Below are 25,952 nucleotides of genomic sequence, written 5' to 3' on the forward strand. Positions count from 1 at the left end.
AGCTTTTCAATGGTTCTTTACTTGCTTTCATTTACAGTCTCCAAAGTGGAGTGTGTGTACCCATGAGATATAGGAATATTATAAAGTCTTTTATATTTACTTTTGTAAAAATATTAGACCAAATGTTACATATACAGATATGATATATACAGATTAACAACAACGGTGCCTCCACAGGGTCCACGGGTCACTTGGTCCAGGGTCAAGTGCAGGACGCACAGTAACTTCGGGGAAGAGTGGAGGCTACCACTCAGAGGCTGACAGAAGCAACTGCTTCCAGGGTATCAGGATGCACTGCAGTTCATGAGAGCCTGGTTACGAGGACTTACAGAATGTATCATCTAGTTTCAGTGAATTCACAAAATACACCCATAACGTAAAGAGCACCACAAAGGAAATCCAGATCGAAGATACTAACGATGCTAACAAAGTGAACAAAGGGAATACAGCAAAGGCTTCTACTGCCAGTGGGAGCTCTGTCAGCTACCCTGGTAAAAACAGATCACATATAATCAGATGACAAGAAGCCGGTTCTCCAGAAGACCGTATGAAATATGGATATGGATACAAATACATAGATATATGGATGTGTGCAGGTCACCCTCTATTTATGGGTTATTATTATGCCTTGAGATATAAACTAATGAGCACATGAAGTCATGACATGTGTCTCAACATTTAAAAGCTAAGCATCGAGAGGGTGAAGATAAACTTCCCCAAATTTCTTCAGTGATGTTTAAAGTTACCTGACGTTCAGTCCAGAGCTTTACCTTTTCAATTTCTTCACTAAATGTAATCAAATGTTTAGCAACTCCTTTAATGGTTTTTAACAGAAAAGACAAAAAGCTACAAATCACTTGAGGAAATACTTATTCTCAAATTACAAAAAAAAATAGTAGACAGATAATAGTGTGATGAAAAACTAAGATATATTCCTTTGTCAGAAAATACTGCTGTAAGACAGAAAAAATTGCTGAAGATATGAAAAAACAATTTAGTGTGGGTTGTTTGCCCTATAGAAGATTACAGCTGCTTTGAACATGTCTCGGCTAAACCATGTTTGAATAATGAACTATAAGAACTAGTTTTTTTTTTTTTTTAAATGAACCTCTAAGGGAAAAAATGTATCAAAGAAGATATATTCTCAGTAATAAATAACTAAATAAAAATTTTTTATGGAAAAACTGTGTATATGTATAAATGCAATGTCCTCATGGAGTATTTATTTTGACCAAAATTTTTTACACAACCCAATTTTAAAATGAGCAAAGAACTTGAACAGACATTTCTCCAAACATAGACAAATGGCCAACAAGTATATGAAAAGAGGCTCAACATCTTTAGTCATTAGAAGAATGCAAATCATAACAATGACGTATCACTTTACAGCCACTAGGACAATAAGTGTTGGTGAGGATGGGGAAAAAAAAAGAACCCTTGTGCCCTGATGGTGGGAATGTAAAATGGTGCAGATGCTGTGGAAAACAGTTTGGTGGTTCCTCAAAAAAAGCTAAACACAGAATTACCATATGACCCAGAAAAATCACTCTTAGGTATATACCCCAAAAAACTGAAACATGTTCAAACAAATACTTGTACAAAAGTGTTCAAAGTAACACTATTCACAATAGCCAAAAGGTAAAAACAACCTAAACGTCCATAAATGAATGAATGAATAAGATGTGTTGTATATATACAATGGAATACTATTCAGTCATTAAGATAAAGTACTGATAGACGCTACGATGCACACGATGCTGGAAAACATGAGGCTGAAGGAACCAGACACTAAAGCTCACACACGCAATGATTCCAGTTATAATGCCCCAAACAGGCAAATCCACTGCGACAGAACACAGGTTAGTCATTTTTAGGGGCTGGGGGCAGGGGTGGAAATGGGGAGTGACTGCTTAATGGGTACAGGGTTCTTTTGGGGGATGAAAATGTTTTGGAAGTAGATAGAGTGACGGTTACACAACATTGTGAATTACCAAATGCCAATGCACCTTATGCTCAAAACAGTTAATTTTACGTTATATAAACGCTATAATTTTTTTAATTAAAACACAAACTAAAAAAAAAGCCCCCACGAATATGCATTTCCCATATGATCCAGCCATTCTATTTGCTAAGTATTTATTGATACCTAAGAGAAATGACAGGTTATGTCCACACAAAAACTCCACACAAAAACTGGATACAATCCAAATGTCCATCAACAGGTGAATAAACTGTGGTACAGCCATAAAATGGAGCACTGTTCAGCAATAAAAAAGAATGAACTATTGCTACGAGCAACAACATGGATAAATCTGCAGATCATCATTAAAGAAGCTGAACCTCCTCCACCCCCATAAAAGCATGATTCCATATATGTCAAATTCTAGACAATGCCTACGGAGCACTAATTAGTGACAGAAAGCTGATCAGTAGCTGCCTGTGGACGGGGGTAGAAGGAAGAGGAGGAGGTACCACAACAGGCAGGAATAAACCTTTGGAAGTAATAGAAATATTCCTAATCCTGAAAGTGATGATGGGTCTACAACATAAACGTGCATCAAAACTCACTGAACTACATTTTAAATGTGTGCAATTTATTGTCTGTCAATTATAACCTCAATAAAGCTATAGAAAAATGAGAATATTTAGCAATAGTAAGGGCATAGTGAAAAGACCACTCGCTCGCTGACTATGGGAGCCAAAATAATACATTTCTTACTCAAACATATTTTTGAAGAATATGTATGACAAAGAAAAATACTCTGATACTACTGAAAACAACAAAGGATATCCAACTGCAATGTCTGCTGTATTTGTGTATTTGCCAATACAAACAAACTAAGACAAACCAAAACCTCCTGCCAGTGGTTGCTGGGCTCTGGTGTTTATATTCTTCCCTATGCTTTATAGAAAATAGCTCTATATTTTATATATGTGTGTGTGTGTGTGTGTGTGTGTCTTTCATAAATCTCTCATAATTTTACAATTAGCAAAATATCTTTAAATGTGTCTATTTAGGAATTGATGTTTGCAAACTTTTGCATCAAAATCGCAGTTGTGAAAAATCTGCATTGCATCAAACGCAAAACGATGTTTACAAGGTACCCTCCTATAGTGCAGCGCGCATGGCTCTCTCAGCCGTCTACTATAGGAACCCGATCTGAGATTCTGTAAAGCACGCTCCTGCTGCATCATGGCTGCAAAGCTTCTACCTAAAAATAGCTTTACTCTTATGTAATCACTCACCACAGATTTATATATCTTATGTATCCCTGAAATACATTTCTTTTTTTAGAGATAATCCCGCAGGAGGTAAACAACCATTTTTAAAAGCAGAGAAGTTTAATCATGATCTAAACATATCTTATTTTCAGATGTTATTCAAGGGCTCTGTAGCTGATAGTTCTGTTGGTGAAAATAACTAGAAAAGGTAACGCCCTACCAACTCTAATTTTTTAAATTAACTTGACTGAGAGATTATATACATCAGTTTTAAATGTAGAGTTCAACGAACAGTCACAAACGTACACCCCACATAATCAGCACCGCTATAAAGATAAAGACCATTTCTCTTCTCTCCCTCCCCCAGGTCCCCTCGCTCTCCCTGTTGTCCTCAGCCCTGCAAACCACTGCTCTGATTTCTGTAACTTATGCTTTAGGTTTGTCTGCTCTTGAACTTCAAATAAATGGAATCGTGCAGAGTGTACTCCTTTGTGTCTGGCTTCTTTCACTCAGTATAATGTTTTTCAGATTCATTCATGTTGCTGCAAGTATGAGCAGTTCTTTCCTTTCACTGCTGAGGACTATTCCACTGAACAGCTACACCACGATCCCCAACTCCCCTCTTTTAATGCCTTCAGCTCTGTCTCTGGACATATCTTTTTGTTGAACATCATTAAGTCCACAAAGACAATAACTTTGCTTTTACAGAATTTTGATGTTTTATTCTGTTTTGACAAGTGTTTTCATGGTTCTCAAACTGGGCGGGGGGGGGGAGGGGATGACTAAAATATGCTCGAATCACAGCTCAGCAGATTTTAACTCCATCTAAAGAAAACATTTTATGTGTCTAAAGCACTGCTTCCCAAGTTTTGCAAGTCCTGGCACACATGGAAAACAACCTTTGTGTGGCACACAGGAGAGACCAAGCACCTGATTTGGGGCTCTGGCCATTCTAAGGGTTGAAAAGATCATTACTCTTAAGCCCACTACTTGGAAAGCTCTGTTAAGTTATACTTAAAGAATAAATATCCTTGTTTTAATGACCAATATTGATTTTTACAAAACAAAACTCTTATGAGCAAATAAGGTTATGTATTCAATAAAATATTGATTAAGCAACCAAAGTGACTGGAAAATTCCCAAAGTCTTAAAATAATGAACGTGGCTTCTAATTTTTCCTTCTTTAAGTACACTCTAAAATTTTTTCCGGGCTTCCCTGGTGGCGCAGTGGTTGAGAGTCTGCCTGCTAATGCAGGGGACACGGGTTCGAGCCCTGGTCTGGGAGGACCCCACATGCCTCGGAGCAACTAGGCCCGTGAACCACAACTACTGAGCCTGCGCGTCTGGAGCCTGTGCTCCGCAACAACAGAGGCCGCGATAGTGAGAGGCCCGCACACCGCGATGAAGAGTGGCCCCTGCTTGCCACAACTAGAGAAAGCCCTCACACAGAAACAAAGACCCAATACAGCAAAAATAAAATTAATTAATTAATAAACTCCTACCCCTAACATCTTCTTAAAAAAAAAAAAAATTTCCGATTTTTTCAAACAAAACAAAAAAGGACCCATGACTGTCAACTGGTGCTCAAGCACCCCTTCCCAGCCTAGTATGACACAACTTCTTCATAGAGGGGAGTCAATCCTCCCATTGTGCTCTTCATGCCACAAATATTCATCAACCACCTACACCATGCCGGGCATTCCAGGCTGCAGGGAATCAGCAGCGAACAAAGCAGACAAAAATACCTGCACACAGAGGACTTACAGTCTACCAAGTGGAAAGAAACAGGTAAAGGAGTGAAATACACAGTGTGTTAGGTGGTGGAGAACACTGACAACAAAAATAAAGCTGGGAGGGGAAAGGGAGTCCCAGGAACCAGGGTGGCCAGGGGCTTACCGGGCAAGTGCCACGGGATGAAAGGCCAGGGTGAGGGAGAGGAGAGCAAGTATCAGGAGACGAGTGCTCCAGGCAGAGGGAGAGCAGAGTTCTGAGGTAGGAGGGGGCTTACAAGTCTGTGGCACAAGAGGAGGCCACCGTCCTCAGAACAAAGCGAGTGGGGCAAGAGTGAAGCAAAGGAGAGGCCGGAGAGGCCAGAGAGGCAGGGTCCACCCCTCAGGGCTGGGGAGGCCATCATAGCCCTAGAGGTTCCTTCCCGGGAGCAGGACGGAAAGCCAACTGCAAAGGGCCATGCTCTGCGCCCCAACTTCATGTGGGACGCCAGGCTCATTTCTGGAGGACACAAAACTTGAGGGCAATCGGTGAAGAGTAAAAAGAAAGGATCTGGAAAGCCTGACACAGGAATAACTGGTGAAGGAACTTGGAGATGCCTGGCTTGGGGAAGAAGAATTTATTGGTCGCTCCAAAAGCTGATGAATTGTCACAAGAGGTAATTCCTTTCACTTTTTTGTGATGCTGCAGAGCACACACTTGAAACCATGAATTAAAAAAAGAAAAGAAAAAAGAAGAGGAAAAACCTCGCCTTAATGTAAGTTTTAACTTTCTAGTATTTATAGTTTTCCTACAGTAGACTGGGTGGCCCTGAAAGATTATTCATGTATAAGAGTAGTAGTAGCAGCTAGAAGTGCAAGAGCTAACATCTAGGTATGTCTACTATATGCCAGATGTTACGGTAAATACTTGGTGTGCCACCTCATGTAATCCTCCCACAATCCTATGAGGTAGGTATTATCAACAATGAGGAAACTCAAGCTCATTGAGATGACACGACCTGCCTAGGATCGCAGAACCAGTAAACGATGGAGCCGGTGCTCGAACCCAGGTCTGGGTTTGACTCAAGCTCCAAGCCTGTAACCACTGGCACCCCCTGCCTGTATGTCCATCGATGGCAGTGTTTACATGGCACATAAAGGGACCATCTGGCCGGCAGGAAGTTGGAGAGAGGATTCTTGCAAATGGAGAAAAATTAGGTAACCTCTACGATCCCTTTTTATAATTTTGTGGTTACATTTTCCCAAGTTTTCATCTTATTTTTAAAATTTTCCTTTGACTTCAAGGTTGATAGAAATTTTATACTCCTAAAAACAGCTAAAGATCTAATAATTTCATTATAGGATATGTTAAATTACCTATCCAATTCTAACGCTGAGGATAACCGTGCTCTGATTTTGAGTAACACATATTTTCCTTGATTAGTTCCCTTGTACAAGGAAGGTAGGCTTGATTTTTCTCAAGTACAATTAATCCTTGAACAACGCAGGGGTTAATCCATGTATAGCCCACCCTCTGTATCCAAGGTTCCTCCACATCTGCTAATTCAGCCGACCACGGACCATGTAATACTGTAGTATTTACTATTCAAAAATATTGGCATGTAAGTGAATCTGTGCAATTTAAACCCACGTTGTTCAAGGGTCAACTGCATATCAATTTCCTTGTCTCATATTTTATATCTACCACAATTCAAACATACCTGCACTTTCATTTTCCTTTGTAGACAAGATAAAATTCTTTTCAATTGAGCAATTATCCTTCCAAATACAACAGCAAATCGACATTTGGTATCTAAAGTACAGAAAGATAACATAAAAGTATAATACAGATATATGAACTTAAACCAAGTCTACAGTCCATGGAAACCACATCCCTGCTTTGTGCAGTTGTTTTTTACTGACTGAAGGGGAAACAAGGGACTAAGGAGAACTGGCACTGTGCACCCTCCGCTACACTTGAACCAGGGTAACTTCTGAGTGATGAGAAAGCACTGCTCTGCAGGGCGGTTATGAGCCAGTGTAGAGTCTGGCAACCTTGGGGTCAACGTCTGGATAGCAAACATGGTTAACTCCACTTAAAAAAAAATTATTTTCTTACAGCCAATTATATGGCTACTATAAAGACAAAAAGAAAACCCAGGAAACAAAAAGTGTTGGCAAGGATGTAGGGAAATTAGAACCCTCGCACACTGTTGGTAGGAATGTAAAATGGTGCAGCCACTATGCAAAACAGTATGGCGAGTCCTCAAAAAATTACAAATAGAATTACCACATGACTCAGCAACTCCACTTCTGAGTATATGCTAAAAAGAATTCAAAGCACAGACACAAAGAGATACTTGTACACTCACGTTCACAGCAGCATTATTTACAACAGCCAAAAGGTTGAATCAACCCAAACACAACACTGACGGATGCACGGATAAACAAAATGTGGTATATATACATACAACGAAATAATATTCAGCCTTAAAGAAGGAGAAAATTCTAACACATGTGACAACATGGATGGACCTTAAAGGAATTATGCTGAGATAAGCCACTCACAAAAAGACAAAGATTGTATGATTCCACTTATATAAGACTCCTAAAGTAGTCAAATTCAGAGAGACAGAAAGTAGCAGCATGATTTCCAAGGGCTAGGAGGAGAGGGGAATGATGGATGAGTTACTGTGTAATGTAGATAGAGTTTTAGTTTAGGAAGATGAAAAGAGTTTTTGGAGATGGATGGTGGTGATGGTTACACAACGGTATGAATGTACTTAGTGTCACTGAACTATGCGCTTATAAATGGTTAAGATGGTAAATTTTATGCTATGCAAATTCTAGCACAAATAAAATAATTAAAAATTTTTCTCCAAATATAAAATAAACAGTTTGATTTGCATTAACATGAAAAAAAAAGGCTCCCGTTGTATCACATAGTTTAAGTTGGGTCCTTGAAATGATCTATTACAAAGTCAACTAATATCAAAATGTATATGTTCTTCACATAAAATAAAACCACCGTATTAAGTACAAATCTGTTCCTAACGTTTTAACAACTATTTACTTAGTACTTACTACTTGCAGAAAAATCCCCAAATTACCATCATCACATCTGAATGCACTCTGCGGCACAGCCGTGTCCAACCAATTCACAAGAGAATGTTGTAATCCAGTGATTTCCAAACTGGGAGGCTATGAAAACACAGAACAACTTCTGATACAATAATGGGGTAAGACCTACAAGTGATGGCAACTACACAGGTACCATGGACAAGCCACAAATCTGGCTCTGAATTCTCTTAAGGCCAAAACAGAAAGAGAAATACAATTATGCCCTTTTAACTGTCCACAAGGAAAAAAACATATCACTTCTTTAGGGAAAACAAACTCCCTCTTTGTCCTTAGCTCTAATTTCTCATTCAGGGTAATATATAGGGGATTAAGAGTATCTGAGGGCAAAATAATCAATAATGCCACTTAAGCTAAATTGTTTTGAAATGCCCCTGAACAGAAATGGAGGGTGTAATTCCAACTTAAAATTCAGTGACGGACATTTTTCAGAAAATCAAGAAAACATAGCCCAGGCTGTAGCATTCTGATGGTTTAATTTTAGGATAAAATTTAGAACATTTAGAGACATGGATAAATTCTATATATTCCAAAAATGTGACCTCAACTAAGCAAAATTTTCACAAAAAGATGGAGAGTGTTTCCTGTTGCGAACCTCGAATACAGGTGTTCTGTGCATAATCCAAAGACGCTGAAATATTCTTGGCCATCTGATTATCTTTAAAGTCGGTATCCTTTTGTCGAATCGAGAAATTAGCTTATAAATGTCCACATCAGCTTTGAAACAAGGCGGACTGTCTTCTCTAACGGATGAATTTTCCTAATTCAAGCTGTGTGTGATATAGTGTGTTGTTCTTCAGCATTGAATTTGGAGGCAGATCCCTGGATCTGGCTCTCAGTGTAGCCCCTCCTCGCTACATAAACTCGGGGAGGTATCGAACCCTCTCTGCAGGTCCTACTCTCACCTGTAAGAATGGAGGTGACGAGATCAACCGTAACAACCATTTCAAACTGTGTTGTACGGAGGCACCTTAGTGGATGAGGAGGTGCTTTTACTTTACTTCTCTCGTACACGGGCATCTACTTTAGCACCCAATAAAACCTGAAAATCACCAGACCTGTAGATGCTCTACAATCTAAGACTGAGCCTATGACTTTGTGATTTTAAACAACTCATCCATACCACAAAATAAAGTAACAAAAATAAGTGAAGAAAATATTCGAAGTTAAATCATTTCTAAGAAATTTTATTAAGGAGAATTATATTCCCACACTTCATTTGCAATTCAGTTGTCCAGAACCCAGAACAACAAAATCTCCCTCATACCAACATTTTAAGTGAAGGGTGATTTCTCAAGTACCTCAAAAAGGCACAGTGTCATGAATGTGGCAAATAAAAAGATACGTAAAGGAACAGATGGTATCACTGCAGCTTAGGATCCAACCACTGGACGTAACAACATGTCCACTTCTCCATCCGGGGAGGCTATGAGCTCCCTTCCCCAGAGGACAGACACCTCCCTCTGAATCCCTTTCAACCACTGGGCGGAGCTCCAGTGCTCTGGTCATTCCTACCACCACCGGCTGCTTCCCACCAGGGTTTCTCTGATCCAGCATCCCAGACCACAAACCACTTGAACGCCACTTCTCTGTCCCTGAATTGAGCAAAAAATCCTTTCAAGATACTTTTCTGAAAATAAAGCTTGGGAAGACTGTCTTAACAGAAAGCTGATGGGTTTATCCTTATCTCATTTGAGTCTCACAGCAACTCATGAAATAGAGAGAAGGGGTCTGTGTTAATAACCCTGTTACACAGGAGCAATGTGAGGCCCAGAGTCAGACAGCAAGGAAAAAGTCACTAATACCAGAGCCCACATTTCAGGACTCCAGGTAATAGGAGCTCAGACTCTACCATCTATGCCATCTTCCTAGGCCTGCCCTATACTCTCCCTAACTTTGCCATCAGTTGGACTGTATTAGGAATAACAAAAATCATCAGGTACATAATGATGAACCTTTGAGCATCTAAAGAAAATGAGACACCAATTATCTTCTTTTTCCTCCTTGGTGCTGGAGCCAGGGTTCTAAGGAGAAGGAAAGAGCAAGATGAACAATGTTGAGCAGATAATGGAAAAATCCTGCAGGTATGGGGGTGGTGGTGGTGGTTAGAGTGTATAAAACCGGGAGACAGAAGAAAAAAGTGGGGGCAGAGGGCAAGGGAAGACGATCATTCTTCTTCCACTGCACAAAGTATCTAGGGGTAGAAAAGAGGGGGTGAGGGAAAAAGAGGAAGAAGCTGAGCAGCAGGTGGGGAAGAGAAACGGAGAGAAATGCCAAGCAATGAAAACAAGGAAAGTTGGGTAAGAGAAAAAAAAAAAATTGGAAGTAGTCAAAACCTTCCAGAAACTTTAGGTATTTTAAATATTAGTAGTTCTCAGTCTGGAATGATGAAGTCTAGGAAATGTATTATTCAAGTCTATAAAATCATCAAAGTAATGGATAAAGCTAGCAGTGATATATTCACTATATTACAAAATACTAGAATTAGTATTGCAAATTGAAATCTAGAATTGAAATCTGGAAAGGAACAAATTTTGAACAAATTATCCACTTTAAGGAGACAGAGAATTATAAATGTATAGATAGTAGGAAGAAAATAAACTCAAGGAAAAGTGATAGAAATAACTATAGAAATTTAAAAGAAAAAGATAAAATAGATAAAAGCTAGACAGTTCTTTGAAAAATAATCAAATAAACAAAGCCTTAATGAGACTGATCTTACAAGGAGAGCAAAATTCATTTGGAAATAGCCAAATAAACATTAGAAGAAAGAAAATGGAAGAAGATTAGAAAAGGGAATACATAATTATAGAATGGACATAAGTTAAAAAGACAATAAAAGAATATTATGAACTTCCTTATAACAACAAATTTCAAAACTTAAATGGAAACGATAAAATTCCTCGAAAGATGTAACTTGTCAAAACTGACCCAAAGAGAAACAGAAAACTAAAATAGCACTACAACCATTAAATACATGTAATTGGTCCAAAAAAAAAAAACCTCACAAAGGTGGTTTTATAAGAAAATTCCACTAAATTTTCAAAGAACAGACCATTTCAATTTTATACAACTCTTCCGGAGAACAGCAAAAGAGAGAATACTCCCAAACTCACTATATGAGGCCAGTGTAACCTTGATAATAAACCCTGATGAGGACAGAACAAAAAAAGGAAATTACAAGCCAATCTCACTTATAAACAGATGTTAAAAACCAAAACAAACCAAACTGAGGAGAATGTTAAAAATAATACATCATGACCAGGTTAGGTTTAGTCCAGGTACACAAGGATGGCTTATCAATAAAAAGAATCTAAAAATATAACTTGCCACCTTCACAAATAGAAGAAAAACGTCATGATTCTCTTGGTAAATGAATATTTGATAAGTTCAACACCCTTTCATGATAAAAAAAAAACTCAACAATATAAGAATGAAAGGGAACTTCATTAACCTGATAAATGGTATGCACCAAGTATCTTTCTCAACATGGAATCATTAGATTCCTTTTAAATACCAGGGATGAACATGGATTCCTACCACCTCCGCTGCTGTTCAACATTGTCCTGAAGGCCCTAACCAGTACAGTAGAAAGAAGAAAAATAAATAAGAGGTGTAAGGACTGAAAGAAAGGAACAAAACTGTAATTATTCACGGACTGTCTACAGATACTGAACCCCAGTCTATCTTCATTATTTTTACTTTCTACTCCCCACTCACTCCTCTGCTCACTGCAGTCAGGCTTCATGCTGTCAAGCTTCTAAAACTTCCCTCATCAAAGACACCTGGCTACCAAATCGAACAGGTGCGTTTCAGTTGCTACTTCACCTTCTTGGACCTCTTGTCCCCTGGCCCCCCAGGCTGCTTTTCCTCAGTGCATTCCACTGGCTCTCTTTCTTCCACAGACAGTATTCATCGTTTGATTTCAAACTTCAAACGACACTTCTCCTAGTGTTATTATTTACTCCTTCAGCCTCGATCACCACGTTTAATCAGGTGGCTCCCAGTACTAAAGATTCCCCAGTTTTTATCGGACAAGTCAGGATGACCTTATTCAGATGTCATCGTGTTCAAAGGTGAACTCATCCCTTTCCTCCCTACTGCAGCCACCTTCTATCCTGTGACTTATGCCATGAATGTGGGGTCATCTAACTCCACCGGCTTCATTCCTCACACTCCATCTATGATCAGCTCCTACTCATATTGTATATCTCAAAGTCTCTCTTCTCTCTGCTCTGTATCTTCCTTTCCTTTTCCACAGCCACCAACTAGGCTCAGACTCTGATTATCTCTCTCTCGAATTCCTGCACCTGGCCACTCTGCTTTCAGGCCTGCCCTCTAATCCTTCTCATAAGGAACAAATCTGATTAAATCTCCCCCCCCCCCCCCCCCCCCCGCCGATTAAAATCTCTCAGTGATTCTAACTGCCCAAAATAATCCAAACTCTTCAGGCATATTTTACAAAGTCTTTCAAGAAGACCGACCCTGCTTCTACTGATCTAGCCTTGACTTTCTCGTTACCTATCCCACTCTGTTCCAGTCTTAATGAACTATTTGCTGGAATTCATCCCTTTGTCTTCCCCCTGTGTATGTTGTGCTTTCTGTAAGAACCTAGTCAGTCATCTGGCTCCTGCAGTAATCTCTTAAGTTTTATGAAGACAGGCTGGTACAGTAGTATCTGACAAGATGAACATTCTGTAAATACTTACTGAATTAAGGGGAAAATTTTACATAAAGTAATAGATATCAAATCTATGGTGCACCATTATAAAGTTGTATAGGGGTTACATCCTTAACACTCTGAAGTTAAAATGAGAGGAAAATTATGTCTGCCTATAACTCATTCAAAACTCATTAGCTAGAGTAGAAGTCGGACACTGCACTCTGATTGGAAAACGGCAGTGAACAAGACGAACACAATTGCATCCAGGTTACAGTCTTGGTACTATCGTGAGATACAAAAACCCATGATGATAGATCTTGGGTCATACCAAGCATCACAAGGCTAATACATACACACAAACACACTTCACACTACTAATTAAAACCTTATGTATTTCTGTTCAAAAACTTCACAGACGTTACCAAAACGCAAACCAGCTTCATTTTACACAAACTTCACATTTATTTAACTTATGTCCCAGCTGCTTCCAAAACTAAGTTGTAGCAGTATATTTCTGGATTATATACACAACAAGCTAAAAATTCAGGAATAATGTGGACTAAGTAAAAATTCTAAATTCCTACTTTCTAAAGGAATTAGAAGTTTTCTTATAATCTTCATGGAGCTGATATACACAATGATAACTACACAACCATAAATCACAATCCTTTTTAAGAGAATGTAAACGACAAAGTCAAAAACTGTACATAGAGCTTAAAGTATGGTGTTGCATAATTATTTTATGAAGTATGTATAATATTTAATATGTGCTTGGATCATATTTATATAGTACCTTGATTATCAGTAGATACATTTGCTTTTAATATGGAAAACCTAATAAGCTTTTTAATTTCTCCCTGTTCTGCACAGTGCACAACTACGGGAAGGGCCATTATGGGGTTCACTTTAACCATCAATGAAATCCCCTAAAATTAATGTTTAAAGAGCTCCTAAAGAGGGAAGACTAGAGTCCTGCAATTATATTCACAGTGACACAAATCCCTTTAGGCCCCCAATCTAGTAAAAAGTAGTACTGGGACAAAGGCTAAAATAGCTCTCTGGGTCTTCATGTTCAGATTAAACGTCTACTCAATTCAAGCTGAGCTAACTTGCGAAGTCATCAGCTTCCAGGTCAAACATTATTTGGACCGGAGATTAACTGTGGTGTGTCCTCAAACTGAAAAGAAAATTTATATTTAGATCCCTATATTCTAGCCTACACATTACTCCACCAACACGCATTTCAAGCATTTTTCTCTTTTGCAAAAGATTCCTGCTAAGCAATGCTGTCTTCTAAATGAAATGCCTTCATTCTGTCTTTGAACCTAATTAAAATTAAGGAACTTTTAATAGCTTTAATAACCCTCAAAAGCTGGAAAAGCTCTTCCCTGGCATCTTCCCCTCCTTAGTACCACCCTCCCTCCAAATCCAGAAAAAAACCTGCACAACAGAAAACACGAAACTAGCCACATGCTGTGAATGCTGGGGACCATGATTCTCCACTGGTTTGGGCTACAAAGGAAGCCTATGAGTAATCAAAAATCCCTAATCAAAACGAAGTTAAAAGCCACCTCCCCACTCCCCGACCCCAGTATAATTTCCCTTTCTCTTCTCAATCCACTCAAGCATCTCCCCTCCTCGTTTTTTTCAGGGAATTTTAGCGGCCTCTGAACAGCGGATGGTAAGTTCATCTCAATGTCTGCCAGGGCTGAGACACGCGAAAAATCACTAACTTGTAAGGTTATTTAGGACAATAATGTCTTTCAGTGCCTTACTCCTCCCACTCCGGCCCTACCTGACCTACTACCAGTATTTAGCCGAAAAAAATATCTGTTCACGTGCTTTACCCCTCAGCGGCTCTTCCCGCAGGAACCGATGCAAACACACGGCCGGCCGGGCGGGTAAGGTCCCCGGCCTCGCGCACCCCTCCCCACACGCCCGCGGCCGCGCTCCGCTCCACACACTCGCGCCCAACTCTTCTTGGATCCACTTACATCCCTGGATCTCGTCGGGCCACCCTCCTCCTTCCCTCCCCGGCGTCCCCGGACGTCCCCGGGCGTCCCCGAGCTGCCCCGGCGCAGGCACTCGCCCACCCACCTGGGCCGGGGCTCCCCGGCAGCGCGCTCCGCCCGGCGCTCCTCGAGGCTCCAGCAGCAATGCGCTCGGCCTGTTCCTCCGCCTCCACTCCAGCCCAGCCCGGAGGCGCGACCCAGGGCGGCACCGCAAGGTCTCCCTGAAGTCACCTTCGCGTGGCCCGCCCCCCGGCTCCGGCGAGGTCGAGCAGAGGCGCGGCCCAGGACTGCGCCCGGGCCGCCCGAGGTCCGCGATGGCCCCTCGGCCACACCGCCACCCTCCAGGACTCCCGCCGGCAAATGGCCTGCGGCGGGCGGCTCCGCGGCGGCTGGCGTCGTCCGTCCCTCCTCCCCTTCCCCCTCCCTCTCCCCGGCTGCGGCGCCCGCTCGCTCCGAGGCGCAGGTAGGGACCTGTCAGGGGGCTGCGGGAGCAGCGCGCGGGGATTTCGGGGAAGGTGGCACCGCTCCCCGGGCTCTGCGAGCATCCGTGGAGGCGCCGGCCCGGCCCTGGAGCGGGCGCTGTACTGACGCCGGTCCTGCGGACGCGGCCCTGGCAACTTTTAAATGGCCAGCCTGCCCCCCGGGAAAAGCAGAGGGATCCTCTCTTCTGGAGTCTTCCATTCGAAGGTAACTGACACACAGGCTTACACTTAAGAGTTAACGGTCCGATTCCACAACAAAGACTGAGCTAGTCTGCACATATTTATTTTTCACATACTTCCTGGGCTACCATTTGAGCAATGAGGAAAACAACAGTATTGACCCTACTAACGTGAAACCTACTCACGTGAAATAGGTGTTTCTGATTCTGGCGACCCCTAAAGGGTGGACGAAAGCGTAAAGGTCAGTAAGACCCACCACATACATGATATACTTAAAAGTGAGATGTTCAGGCTAATGAAATTCCTCGTTAACTATGAGGTTCTGGTGAGGAAAAACAAACAGCAGTCTTAAACCTTTCTAAGGTATACAAATCTGTCCTCGACTTTGGGAAGCAGAGTAATACTGAACAAAATTGAGTATTTCTTTGACAAGATCCTAGGGTACTTTAAGTTCGCCCTTCCAGCAGTGGTGGCTGTATTTGCACTACAGATGAAAAACGTGTAAAAGATGAGACAAGGCCACACTCGGAAAAATGGGAATTAATGTCGGTGAGGTTTCAAGGTGTCTTTGAAAAGGCAGTTTTGTTTTTTTTTTCCATTCTCAGTTGGTGACTAAATATTATCACATTTTGAAAAGTCACATTTGTCACTGAAGAAGAGACCTTGCTACAGAATCTTTCTCCCTAGGCCCTAAAAATTAGAGAAAGAATTCAGTTTGCAAAAGTAGTACCAGGCAGCAAAACAAAACAATGAACAACAAAGGCTACTTTGTTTCAGAAGGCAATTTACAAAGCACCTAAAATGTGCCAGGCACTGTACTGAGGAACTGCACATAAAATAACTCATTTGCATTCTCATTTTCAGATTTGGAAATGGAATTCCCAAACATATGTTAATTTGCTCAGGGTCAAGAGAGCAGAGTTTAGGTCCTGACTGGTCTGACCCAAAAGCTTGTATTCTTTCCTTTGTACATTCATTATTCATTTATTCAAGTATTTATTAACTGTCTACTAAATACCAAGCACTATGCTAGAAGCAGACGCTACAAAAATAAGATACTTACTTGAGGAGCTCTAGTCAAGTAAATATATAATCAGACAAGTAAATATATAATGATACAATGTCATAAGCACTGCAACAGCAAGGAACTCCTAGACTAGGAGGGACATTAACTCAATTTTGAAGGGTGGAACCTGGGATTGCGAAATGGTTAGCAGTCATCCAACACAGCAATCCTGAGAACTTTATCTAACAGAATGGCAATGGGGAATCCGTGTGCTGGCTTGGAGGAGACAGACAACTGAGATACAGGAAGTAAAAATGACAGGACTTGATTAAAAATGGGGCTGAGGAAGAACGAACCAGAGGCAGCTCCCATGTTTCCGGCTTGAATTATCCAACAGGTAACTTTGAGTTGAATCGGTAACTCGGTTCTAGGCACCTTGGTTTAGAAATGCCTCTGATGTATCCATATGTAAATGTCCGAAAGGCAGCTGGATACAACTGGTTCATAGCTCAGAAGATCCAAAGTGGATATACCTGAATCATCATGGATTTCTGGGTTGAAGGAGTGGGAATTCTCCAGGGAGAATGCTGAGTGAGAAGGCCACCCACAGAAACCTAGGGAATACTAACATGCAAAGCACAGGCAGAAGGAAAAGATGCTTTAGAAGAAGACTGAGGAGGAGTTGCTATACAGGAAAGAGAAGCCAGAAGAGGGAGGCACCATGGAAATCACAGAGAAGCATTCCAAAAAGCAAGCAGTAGTCAAATGCCAGACCCTTTAAAAAGACACGCAAGATAATTTAAAGATGTTCTCTGATTAGCAACAAGGAGATATTGGCAAGAATGGTCTCAGTGGACTAGTTGAGGAATAAAGAAGTAGAAACAGAAGGTATCACATTTTCAAAAATGGAACTGGAAAGGGATGTAGGGAGATAAAAGCTACAAGGGAGAATTCAGAAGAAGAGAGTAGCTGTTTTTGAAGATAGGAGACAGATGCCTCCAACAAAAGGAAAAAAAGATAAAAATCGGAATGAGGGACTAGTAGGGAGTTGGCAGCATGTACAATGTTCGCCTAACGCTTGACAATAAATTTTGCTCAGAATAGAGATGAGAGAGAGAAAGGTGAAGGCCTGAAAGATACAAACATTGCAAATGAAAAAGAGAGGGATTAAAGGACTCTGAACAGCTCAGGAAGCTAAATGAGTATTAGAAACCATGACTTTATAGAGTTATCAGTCCACATGAGGGCATGGATTCTCTCCAAAGACTTTCACATCTGGTCCAGAGTAGCAAGTACCTTTGGTTGGTTCCAACTGAGAGTCTGAATTGTTCCATTACACCACAAGCTTGGCATCACTATCTTCCCAACCATACATTTGGGTTACATCCCTTTAGCAGTGAGGAGATTTAACATTTTATAAGTGAGTTTACACTAAACACTGATTAGACTCATAATATCGAGGGGAGCTCAATAATACACAGACCCAGAGGGCACCAATGATGACTTCTGAATGACATTTTAACCACTTCTGATACCAACCTCTGGTGAGAACCGTAGAAAGAATGATTCATGAAACCAGTTTCTAGCCTTTTGGATGGAACTCTCAAAACAACGTTAAAGAAAAACCACAGCCTTCACATTCTATTATAGTATGTTTCCCAAGCATATCATAAAACACACTGTAAAGGGGCTTCCCTGGTGGCGCAGTGGTTGAGACTCTCCCTGCTAATGCAGGGGACATGGGTTCGAGCCCTGGTCTGGGAAGATCCCACATGCCGTGGAGCAACTAGGCCCATGAGCCACAACTACTGAGCCTGGGCATGTGGAGCCTGTGCTCCACAAGAGAGGCCGCGGTAGTGAGAGGCCCGCGCACCGCGATGAAGAGTGGCCCCCACTTGCCACAACTAGAGAAAGCCCTCGCACAGAAATGAAGACCCAACACAGCCAAAAATTAATTAATTAATTAATTAATTAAAAAAAAATACAGTAAGGTTGCCTTTAGTAGATCAATCACAAACTTTACAGCTTATCTTATATATTGCCGGGTTTTTTCCGACAACATAAGTTGTGTTATTTCAAGTAAAGTACACCTTCATAATGCCTCATTTATGTAGAGGTCATGTGGATACCTGGAATATCTAGGGTGTATCAGAGAATCTCCAAATAAGCAAAGAACATACCAGAAGGCCCCAGACCCTAAAGCCTGTGCTCATTGTCAAGCCAAGTTTCTCACACTAAGCCAGCTTACTCTTACTGTGGACATAATTTTACCAAGTTTGGTTACTGGTTTTCTTTTTAACAAACAGGAGATTAGTATGAGTAAATCAGAAGGGATCAGTATTCCGCTGCTAGAGACAAGCACCCAGTTGGTCTAAAGAACAGGAGAGAAGAAAATTTTAGAACCATAAGGAGTAAAAAGGAATTCGAAAAGCATTAGCAGGATTGGGCCATTTAATCAAAAAAGAGTCCTGTAAACATTATCCCCTGACGGTATCTCTGTATTAAGGCAAAGAGTAATTACAAACATACAAAAGGACAATCCTGACACACCCAGAAGAGATCAAGTATGAAATCTTCAGTTTAAGAAGTAAATGTGTAAGATTCAGAGTAACTGTCCTCAAAAAAGATTAGAATAAAAACGTATTTTCTGCCGCTGGGGCTGGGGTCACTTACACCTATCGGGTCCCCATTCTGTGCCAGGTGCTATGCAGTTTTGCCAATCGGATCTCACTTACTTCTTAAAACACTCTGTTTTGGTTGGTCACCACTTTGAAAAGGAGATTGTGTTTTACTGAGGTGAAGACAGAGATTACATAGCAGAACCAGGAAATGGACTCAGGTCTATGTGCGTTCAAGCTTATCATTGCTCTTCTAATAAAGTTTTTGGATAACGAAAATAAAATTTATGATGCCTGATACATAAGGCATTACAGTGCACAATTATCCCACTCTGACCTCAATTAAGCGATTAAATTCCTATGTTGTAATTCTTAACTACTTGATAAGACCAACTTCAATGATGCCATTTACCTTTCAAATATTTTTTAGGCCTTCTCATCGTCTATAATTGTATTTCTCAGAGGGAAATCCATGGATTTCTACTGAGGGCCCCACAGGGTTGATATTTCATAGAACTACTAAAAAGAAAAATCTTAAAATACTCTAAAAACAATGAATGCCATTTACTAAATGAATACTTTGTGCTCTTGTGATATGCTAATATGGTCTATATACCTATTATTCATATACATACATCTGATCTCCACACCCAACCATCAGGTGTTCACATATCTTTATTCTTCAGAAACTTGCCCAAGGTCCTACAATTGGTTAGGGAAAGACTGAGACTTAAAAGAGGTCCATTAGACTTTCAGACCAGGGCTCTTAATGACTTTCTACATGGTCTCTCTTATATGAAAGATGAAGGTATCAAAGTTCAGAGAACTTAAGTAGCCCATCATCTCTTAAATAATAAGTAATAAGGATGGAAACACAACACAATCATTCCACAGTCAAATACCTTTTCTTTAGACAACACCACCTCCTCCCAAAACAAGATAAAACCAATGTTAAAGACACAGAAGCTCCAAGATGCCATCAGAGAAAAGGGGTCACAAGTGTTAATTAGACAGCATCCTACAATAACAACCGTGGACTTACACTCAGGGCTTACTATGTGTCAGAAACTATGCTAAGCATTTTGCTTACAATTATCTTACTTAATCCTGATGACTAATTTTAAAGGCGTAAAGAGGTTAATTAGGCTAAACTTTAGGCTAATATTCTTGCACATGTAAATTTACACACAGAGGTGATTACCTAGGCTATTTTTTTTTAATCTGTTAAAGATTAGGATATGTTGGCTTCTTCAGAAATTAAAGTACTTCTAATCTAGTGTTCACCTTAAAACTATACAACCCGAGAACAAAAAAGTTATCAATACATTCATCAGATACCACACAAGAGATGTGAATTTAGTTTTACAAGGTAATATTACCTGAATCCTGTAACATCATAATTTGTTCTGTTCTGCAATGTTCTGCAATTCTATCATCCTATTTAGATTTATTTAGGTCACTAAATCATTCCTCATTTAACATAACAAACAGAGCATTTTCAAAATTTCACATGAATTCACAAGGCTTCTTATTTTAATGATGGGAAAATAAAATTTTAGATCCTTACATATAAGAGAAGCATATATAAGACCATTTTCATCTATCTTGTTTTAACACCAAAACCTAATCTCTAACCAAAAGGCACAAATCAATTGTAACAATAAGAAAGTCAGTGACCTTGGAGAGTATTGTGCTAAGTGAAGGAAGTCAAACAGAGGAAAAACAAATACCATATGATTTTACATATATGTGGAACCTAAAAAAAAAAACAAAGAAATTTGGTGTCTTAATCTAAAAAGCTGAAGATTAAACATGTGTAGAAATTAAATGCAAAACAAAGCCTATTACTACTTGGCTTGCATTAAAATCATGAAAACGAAGGAAAAAACATAAAAAAGAAAAATCTCAGTTCAGGCAAAACACACCTGGGGCTTCCCTGGTGGCGCAGTGGCTGAGAATCTGCCTGCCAATTCAGGGGACACGGGTTCGTGCCCCGGTCTGGGAAGACCCCACATGCCGCAGAGCAACTGGGCCCGTGCGCCACAACTACTGAGCCTGCGCGTCTGGAGCCTGTGCTCCGCAACAAGAGAGGCCGAGACAGTGAGAGGCCGAGACAGTGAGAGGCCCGCGCACCGTGATGAAGAGTGGCCCCCGCTCTCCGCAACTAGAGAAAGCCCTCGCATAGAAATGAAGACCCAACACAGCCAAAAATAAATAAATAAATTTATATAAAAAAAGAAACCACACCTTAATGACTTTTCAGTCCTTAGAAAAGGAGTTACTAATGGATGGCATACCACTTTTACTTATATTTGGAAGATCAAATGGCAAATTTTTAAATGGGAGAGAGCGAGCAGCAAAGAGCACAAAAAAATATTTAATCCATTAAGCTGAGTTCACATAGGTAAGTATGATAACAATCTATTTTCTAAATAAAAGTATATATTTTTCATATAGAGACCTTTTGTTCCTAGAATACTTTCATAGTCCGTCTTATCAAAATGTCACGACAACCCTGAGTAGATCAACTTTAAACATACTTGTTAAATATGGGTACATAAACAAATTAAATGATATGAACAGAAGTTATTTCAGAATTATCCTGCTTAATCAAGAATAAATAAGTTCTAACTTTTGGTGAAAAATGAAACTGTCGTTGCCTTTATTAACTCTATTTTCTCCTACCTTTGGGCAGTTTGAAAGCAATGATGTATTGGATGATCAAGTGTTGACACCCAAACAATTATTTAAAACATTCAGTTGCAAACTACCTACCCCTTCTTGTTTGGTGAAGAGATTAAGGCAATCACTCAAAGCTACACAAGTTTCTCTAGAAGCTTCAGAGACAACTTCAACTTTCTGAAGGAATGATGGAAGCATTTCTATAAATAAAAAAATAAATAAAATGAGTAGGATTTTAAGTAACCTTAACGTAAACTAAGACCATAAACGTATTTTTATATCTACTAACCTCATGTTTCCTTCTAGCTGCCTTAATAAGCAAAGCATATAGTATATTCCTTGGGCATCATAATTAAGCACCTACTTTATGCAGGGCACATAAATTAGTACAGAAAAAGAAAGAACAAAGCCTTGACTTAGAAAAGCCTATATCCTAAAAGGAGAAGAGCCAGGACCTATTAAAAAAAAAAAGGTTCATAGGAATAAATAATATAATGTTTAAGAAAAACAGCTGTCAAGAAGGACTGATATCATTACTTATAAAACATTAACATTTCCTTTCATGATATTCATTACTAGATAAGTAATTTTATTCAAAGGCAAAGTGCTAAAAAGAGACAAAAATAATCCTGTAGTTGACAATGATGGCTAACGGATCTGAAGGCGGCATTAACTCAACTTCCCCTACTTTTTTTTTAATCTCATTAATAGGTTTTTAATACGATTTCTAAAAATTTATTTATTTATTTTATTTATTTATTTTTGGCTGCATTGGGTCTTCCTTGCTACGTGCGTGCTTTCTCTAGTTGCGGTGAGCGGGGGCTACTTTTCATTGTGGTACGTGGGCTTCTCATTGCATTGGCTTCTCTTGTTGCGGAGCACGGGCTCTAGGCACGCAGGCTTCCACAGTTGTGGCTCGCAGTCTCTAGAGTGCAGGCTCAGGAGTTGTGGCGCACAGGCTTTGTTGCTCCACAGCATGTGTGAACTTCCCGGACCAGGGCTTGAACCCTTGTCCCCTACATTGGCAGGCAGATTCTTAACCACTGCGCCACCAGGGAAGCCCTCCTCTACTTCTTATTTGGATAAATGTTTCATATAAATAGGTCTTTCACTCTCAAAAATATGTCCCTGTCAAGGTCCAGCATCTTTCAGTATATGTTAAATTGGGAAATAAACGATAATATCAGTATCTCCCCTGGACCCTTAAAGAAAATCTTAATCCACTTTACCATTACGGAAAACAAACAAACAAAACAAAATTAACATAACGTTGGCAAGAGAAAGCTGTAAAATACACACAGGTCACTTAAGTGAAATGTCACATCCTGTCCAGACTAATGTGACAGAAATGTACTTAGTTGAAATAGCTTGGGATTTTATGTTGATTATACATTAGATCCTTTACATCTGTCCCTTCCATCAAATAAAAAAAATTAAGAAAGCTTTAAGAAAAAATAACTTAAAAGAGAAAGACAATTAAATCTGTAGCATCCTATGTATTTTAAGTAATTTTGATTTACCTAAAACACTATTCTTAAAACATGGTAAACAAGGTCAATAAACAAAGAATCAGGTAAATCCAAATGCCAGCAATTTGCAATGAGTAGGCCATAAAACAGTGGGTCCCATCAAGAAACAAAAGTTTTCAAATGAGAAATGGAAAGAAAAATACAATCTACAGAGAACATAGGACCAATTATTTAGCCATTATTCTAAGTGATAAAGTTGTATTGCTCTGTTATGTTCTTTTCTAAATTTTCCAAATTTTTTATATGAACATGATTTATTTTAGCAAAGACAAGTCCTTTTCTTGGAAATATTATTTCTCAAAACTCATAAGTCAGGGCTTCCCTGGTGGCGCAGTGGTTGAAAGTCTGCCTGCCAATGCAGGGGACGCGGGTTCGTGCCCCAGTCCAGGAAGATCCCACATGCCGTAGAGGGGCTGGGCCCGTGAGCCATGGCCACTGGGCCTGCGTGTCCGGAGTCTGTGCTCCTCAATGGGAGAGGCCACAACAGTGAGAGGCCCGCATACCGCAAAAACAAAAAACAAAAAACCCAAAAAACCTCATAAGGCAAAAGTGGGCAACAAAAGGAAAAGGTCAGGGACTTCCCTGGTGGCACAGTGGTTAAGAATCCGCCTGCCAATGCAGGAGACACGGGTTCGAGCCCTGGTCCAGGAAGATCCCACTTGCTGCGGAGCAACTAAGCCCGTGCACCACAACTGCTGAGCCTGAGCTCTAGAACCCATAAGCCACAACTACTGAACCCATGTGCTGCAACTACTGAAGCGTGTGTGCCACAACTCCTGAAGCCTGTGCGCCTAGAGCCCATGGTCCGCAACAAGAGAAGCCACTGCAGTGAGAAGCCCGTGCACTGCAACCAAGAGTAGCGTCCGCTCGCCACAGCTAGAGAAAACCCGTGTGCAGCAACGAAGACCCAACACAGCCAAAATTAAATAAATAAATTTATAAAAAAAGAAAAATAAAGGAAAAGGTCAGAGTGAATGAAAGTAATAAGTCTTTCATTAATATCTGGATATAAACACCAAATGACATTTTATCATATTTTTCATCTTATGGAATAGAATTTCCTAGCTATTCTTAATAATACCCAAATAATTGAAAACTACTATATTCTACAATAATTTTGACTTTACATACTGTTTCTTTTTGAATCTTTGATACACACTGTGAAGATTTATTCTGTACTTAGTTGCTAAACAGCAAAAGAGAGTACCATATGCTAGATGCCATGTGACTTAAATAGTACCTCAACAGATGCCTTACACAGAGCTGGGGACCAGGGATGTGAGGAGATGCACAAGAAAAAACAGACACAGCCTCTGCCTTCCAGAAATCATCTGGGTAATCTAGAAATTTTCCATTTTCATGGCACAAAGGATAGGAAGATGGTAGCACAGCCATTCATGGCTCCATTTCTTTTTATTAAATGCCATCACATGCTTAACCATCTCCAGTTTTGTCTATGTTTTAGATATCTCACTTAATATACTTGTTGATTAGCATAAAACAAACATTAAATCTCTAAATAAATTTTAAGTTTACAAATTTTTAAACAAAATTGACTCTGCAAGCTTTCAAAAGATATTCTAAGAAATATATATTAAGACAAGTTTATAAGAACCTATTATTCAGAGTGTGTCAAATTCTTCTGTCCAAAACAGAGTCAAAAGTTACGTAACTTGTCTGACAAGCTAGTATTCAAACAAGATGTCGGAATTAATATTAACTTGCACCGTGGGACGGTGTAAAAATCGTGGACTCTGGCAAATACTCTGGGCAGTGCTGCATATCAGGGACAGTTGGTTCACACTGGCGTGCCTCTTATACAATGTCGTCTGCATACTGGTTACATAAAAGGAAAACTGCTAAGCTTCTAGAAAAGTTACCAACTGGGAAATCACTGCAAATATGTTTTAGCCAACTAATATTTAGAGACTGAGCCATAATAAATAAAATCAAGAAGGCCAGTATGTTAACATATCTGGCCTACTCTGAGGACTGGACACTGTTAATTTGAAAAAAAAAAAAGTTATTTTTTGTACTAAAAATATTGTTGAACTCGGGAAAGATGCTGGAAGATCATATGTGAAAAGCTTAACTTTAGAGACATGTATAAAAAGCTCACCATCTGTCGTTTTCATGATTACACTGTATAATTTTTAATTGGGTAAGTTTTAAAACTAGTGGGGAAGAGCTTGTTTCTTGTTGTTAACAAACTAAACCCTAACACAGAAAACTTCCATTGTTCTCCTTATATAGAAAAAGTCCACACTCCTTAGACTAACATTTAAATCGTTCCATAAACAGCTTCAGCCAGACGGTTTTCCTGGAACTCTTTGTTTTCCTAGAAATATTAACCTATTATATTTTACTGCTTCTAAACCTTTGTTAAAGATGTTCCATCTTCCGTGAATAATGGAAGTAATAATTAATCATATTCAGAAGTTTCCCCACTTAACTAAAACTTTTTTTTTCAAGGCCAAGTTTAAATGCTATCCTCCCCATTGAGCCGTCCTTAAATATCACTGTGGGATGTGACCTCTCCTCCTGGACTCCAAAAGTAGCCACATCCACTTGTAATAGAGAACATGGGTAGTACGTATGCTGAATCTCTGCTACCCTCGGTAAACTCTAAACCTCTTTAAGCCCCCAAATACCATGCACTGAACTTTGTACAAAGAAAAGACTCAAATGTTAAAAGACTAAGGAAAATAATA

The 25,952-nt window shown here is 39.8% G+C and overlaps 1 protein-coding gene across 12 annotated transcripts in view; it reads right to left on the reverse strand.

Annotated features, from left to right (window-relative positions):
* Nucleotides 1-25,952, reverse strand: part of OSBPL1A (oxysterol binding protein like 1A) — a 211,169-nt gene that overhangs the window by 101,924 nt on the left and 83,293 nt on the right. For 8 of the 12 annotated variants that reach the window (XM_060028802.1, XM_060028804.1, XM_069541326.1 and 5 more), the window contains one exon: nt 21,806-21,912. In XM_060028802.1, coding sequence (XP_059884785.1) covers nt 21,806-21,912 — 107 coding nt within the window. Of the gene's footprint in view, nt 1-6,652; nt 6,726-8,015; nt 8,133-14,829; nt 15,097-21,805; nt 21,913-25,952 lie in introns of those variants that run through there. The other 4 variants (XM_060028813.1, XM_060028810.1, XM_060028811.1 and 1 more) reach the window with 4 other exon arrangements.

Source organism: Delphinus delphis, chromosome 13, assembly GCF_949987515.2.
Source record: "Delphinus delphis chromosome 13, mDelDel1.2, whole genome shotgun sequence".
Lineage (NCBI taxonomy): Eukaryota > Metazoa > Chordata > Mammalia > Artiodactyla > Delphinidae > Delphinus > Delphinus delphis.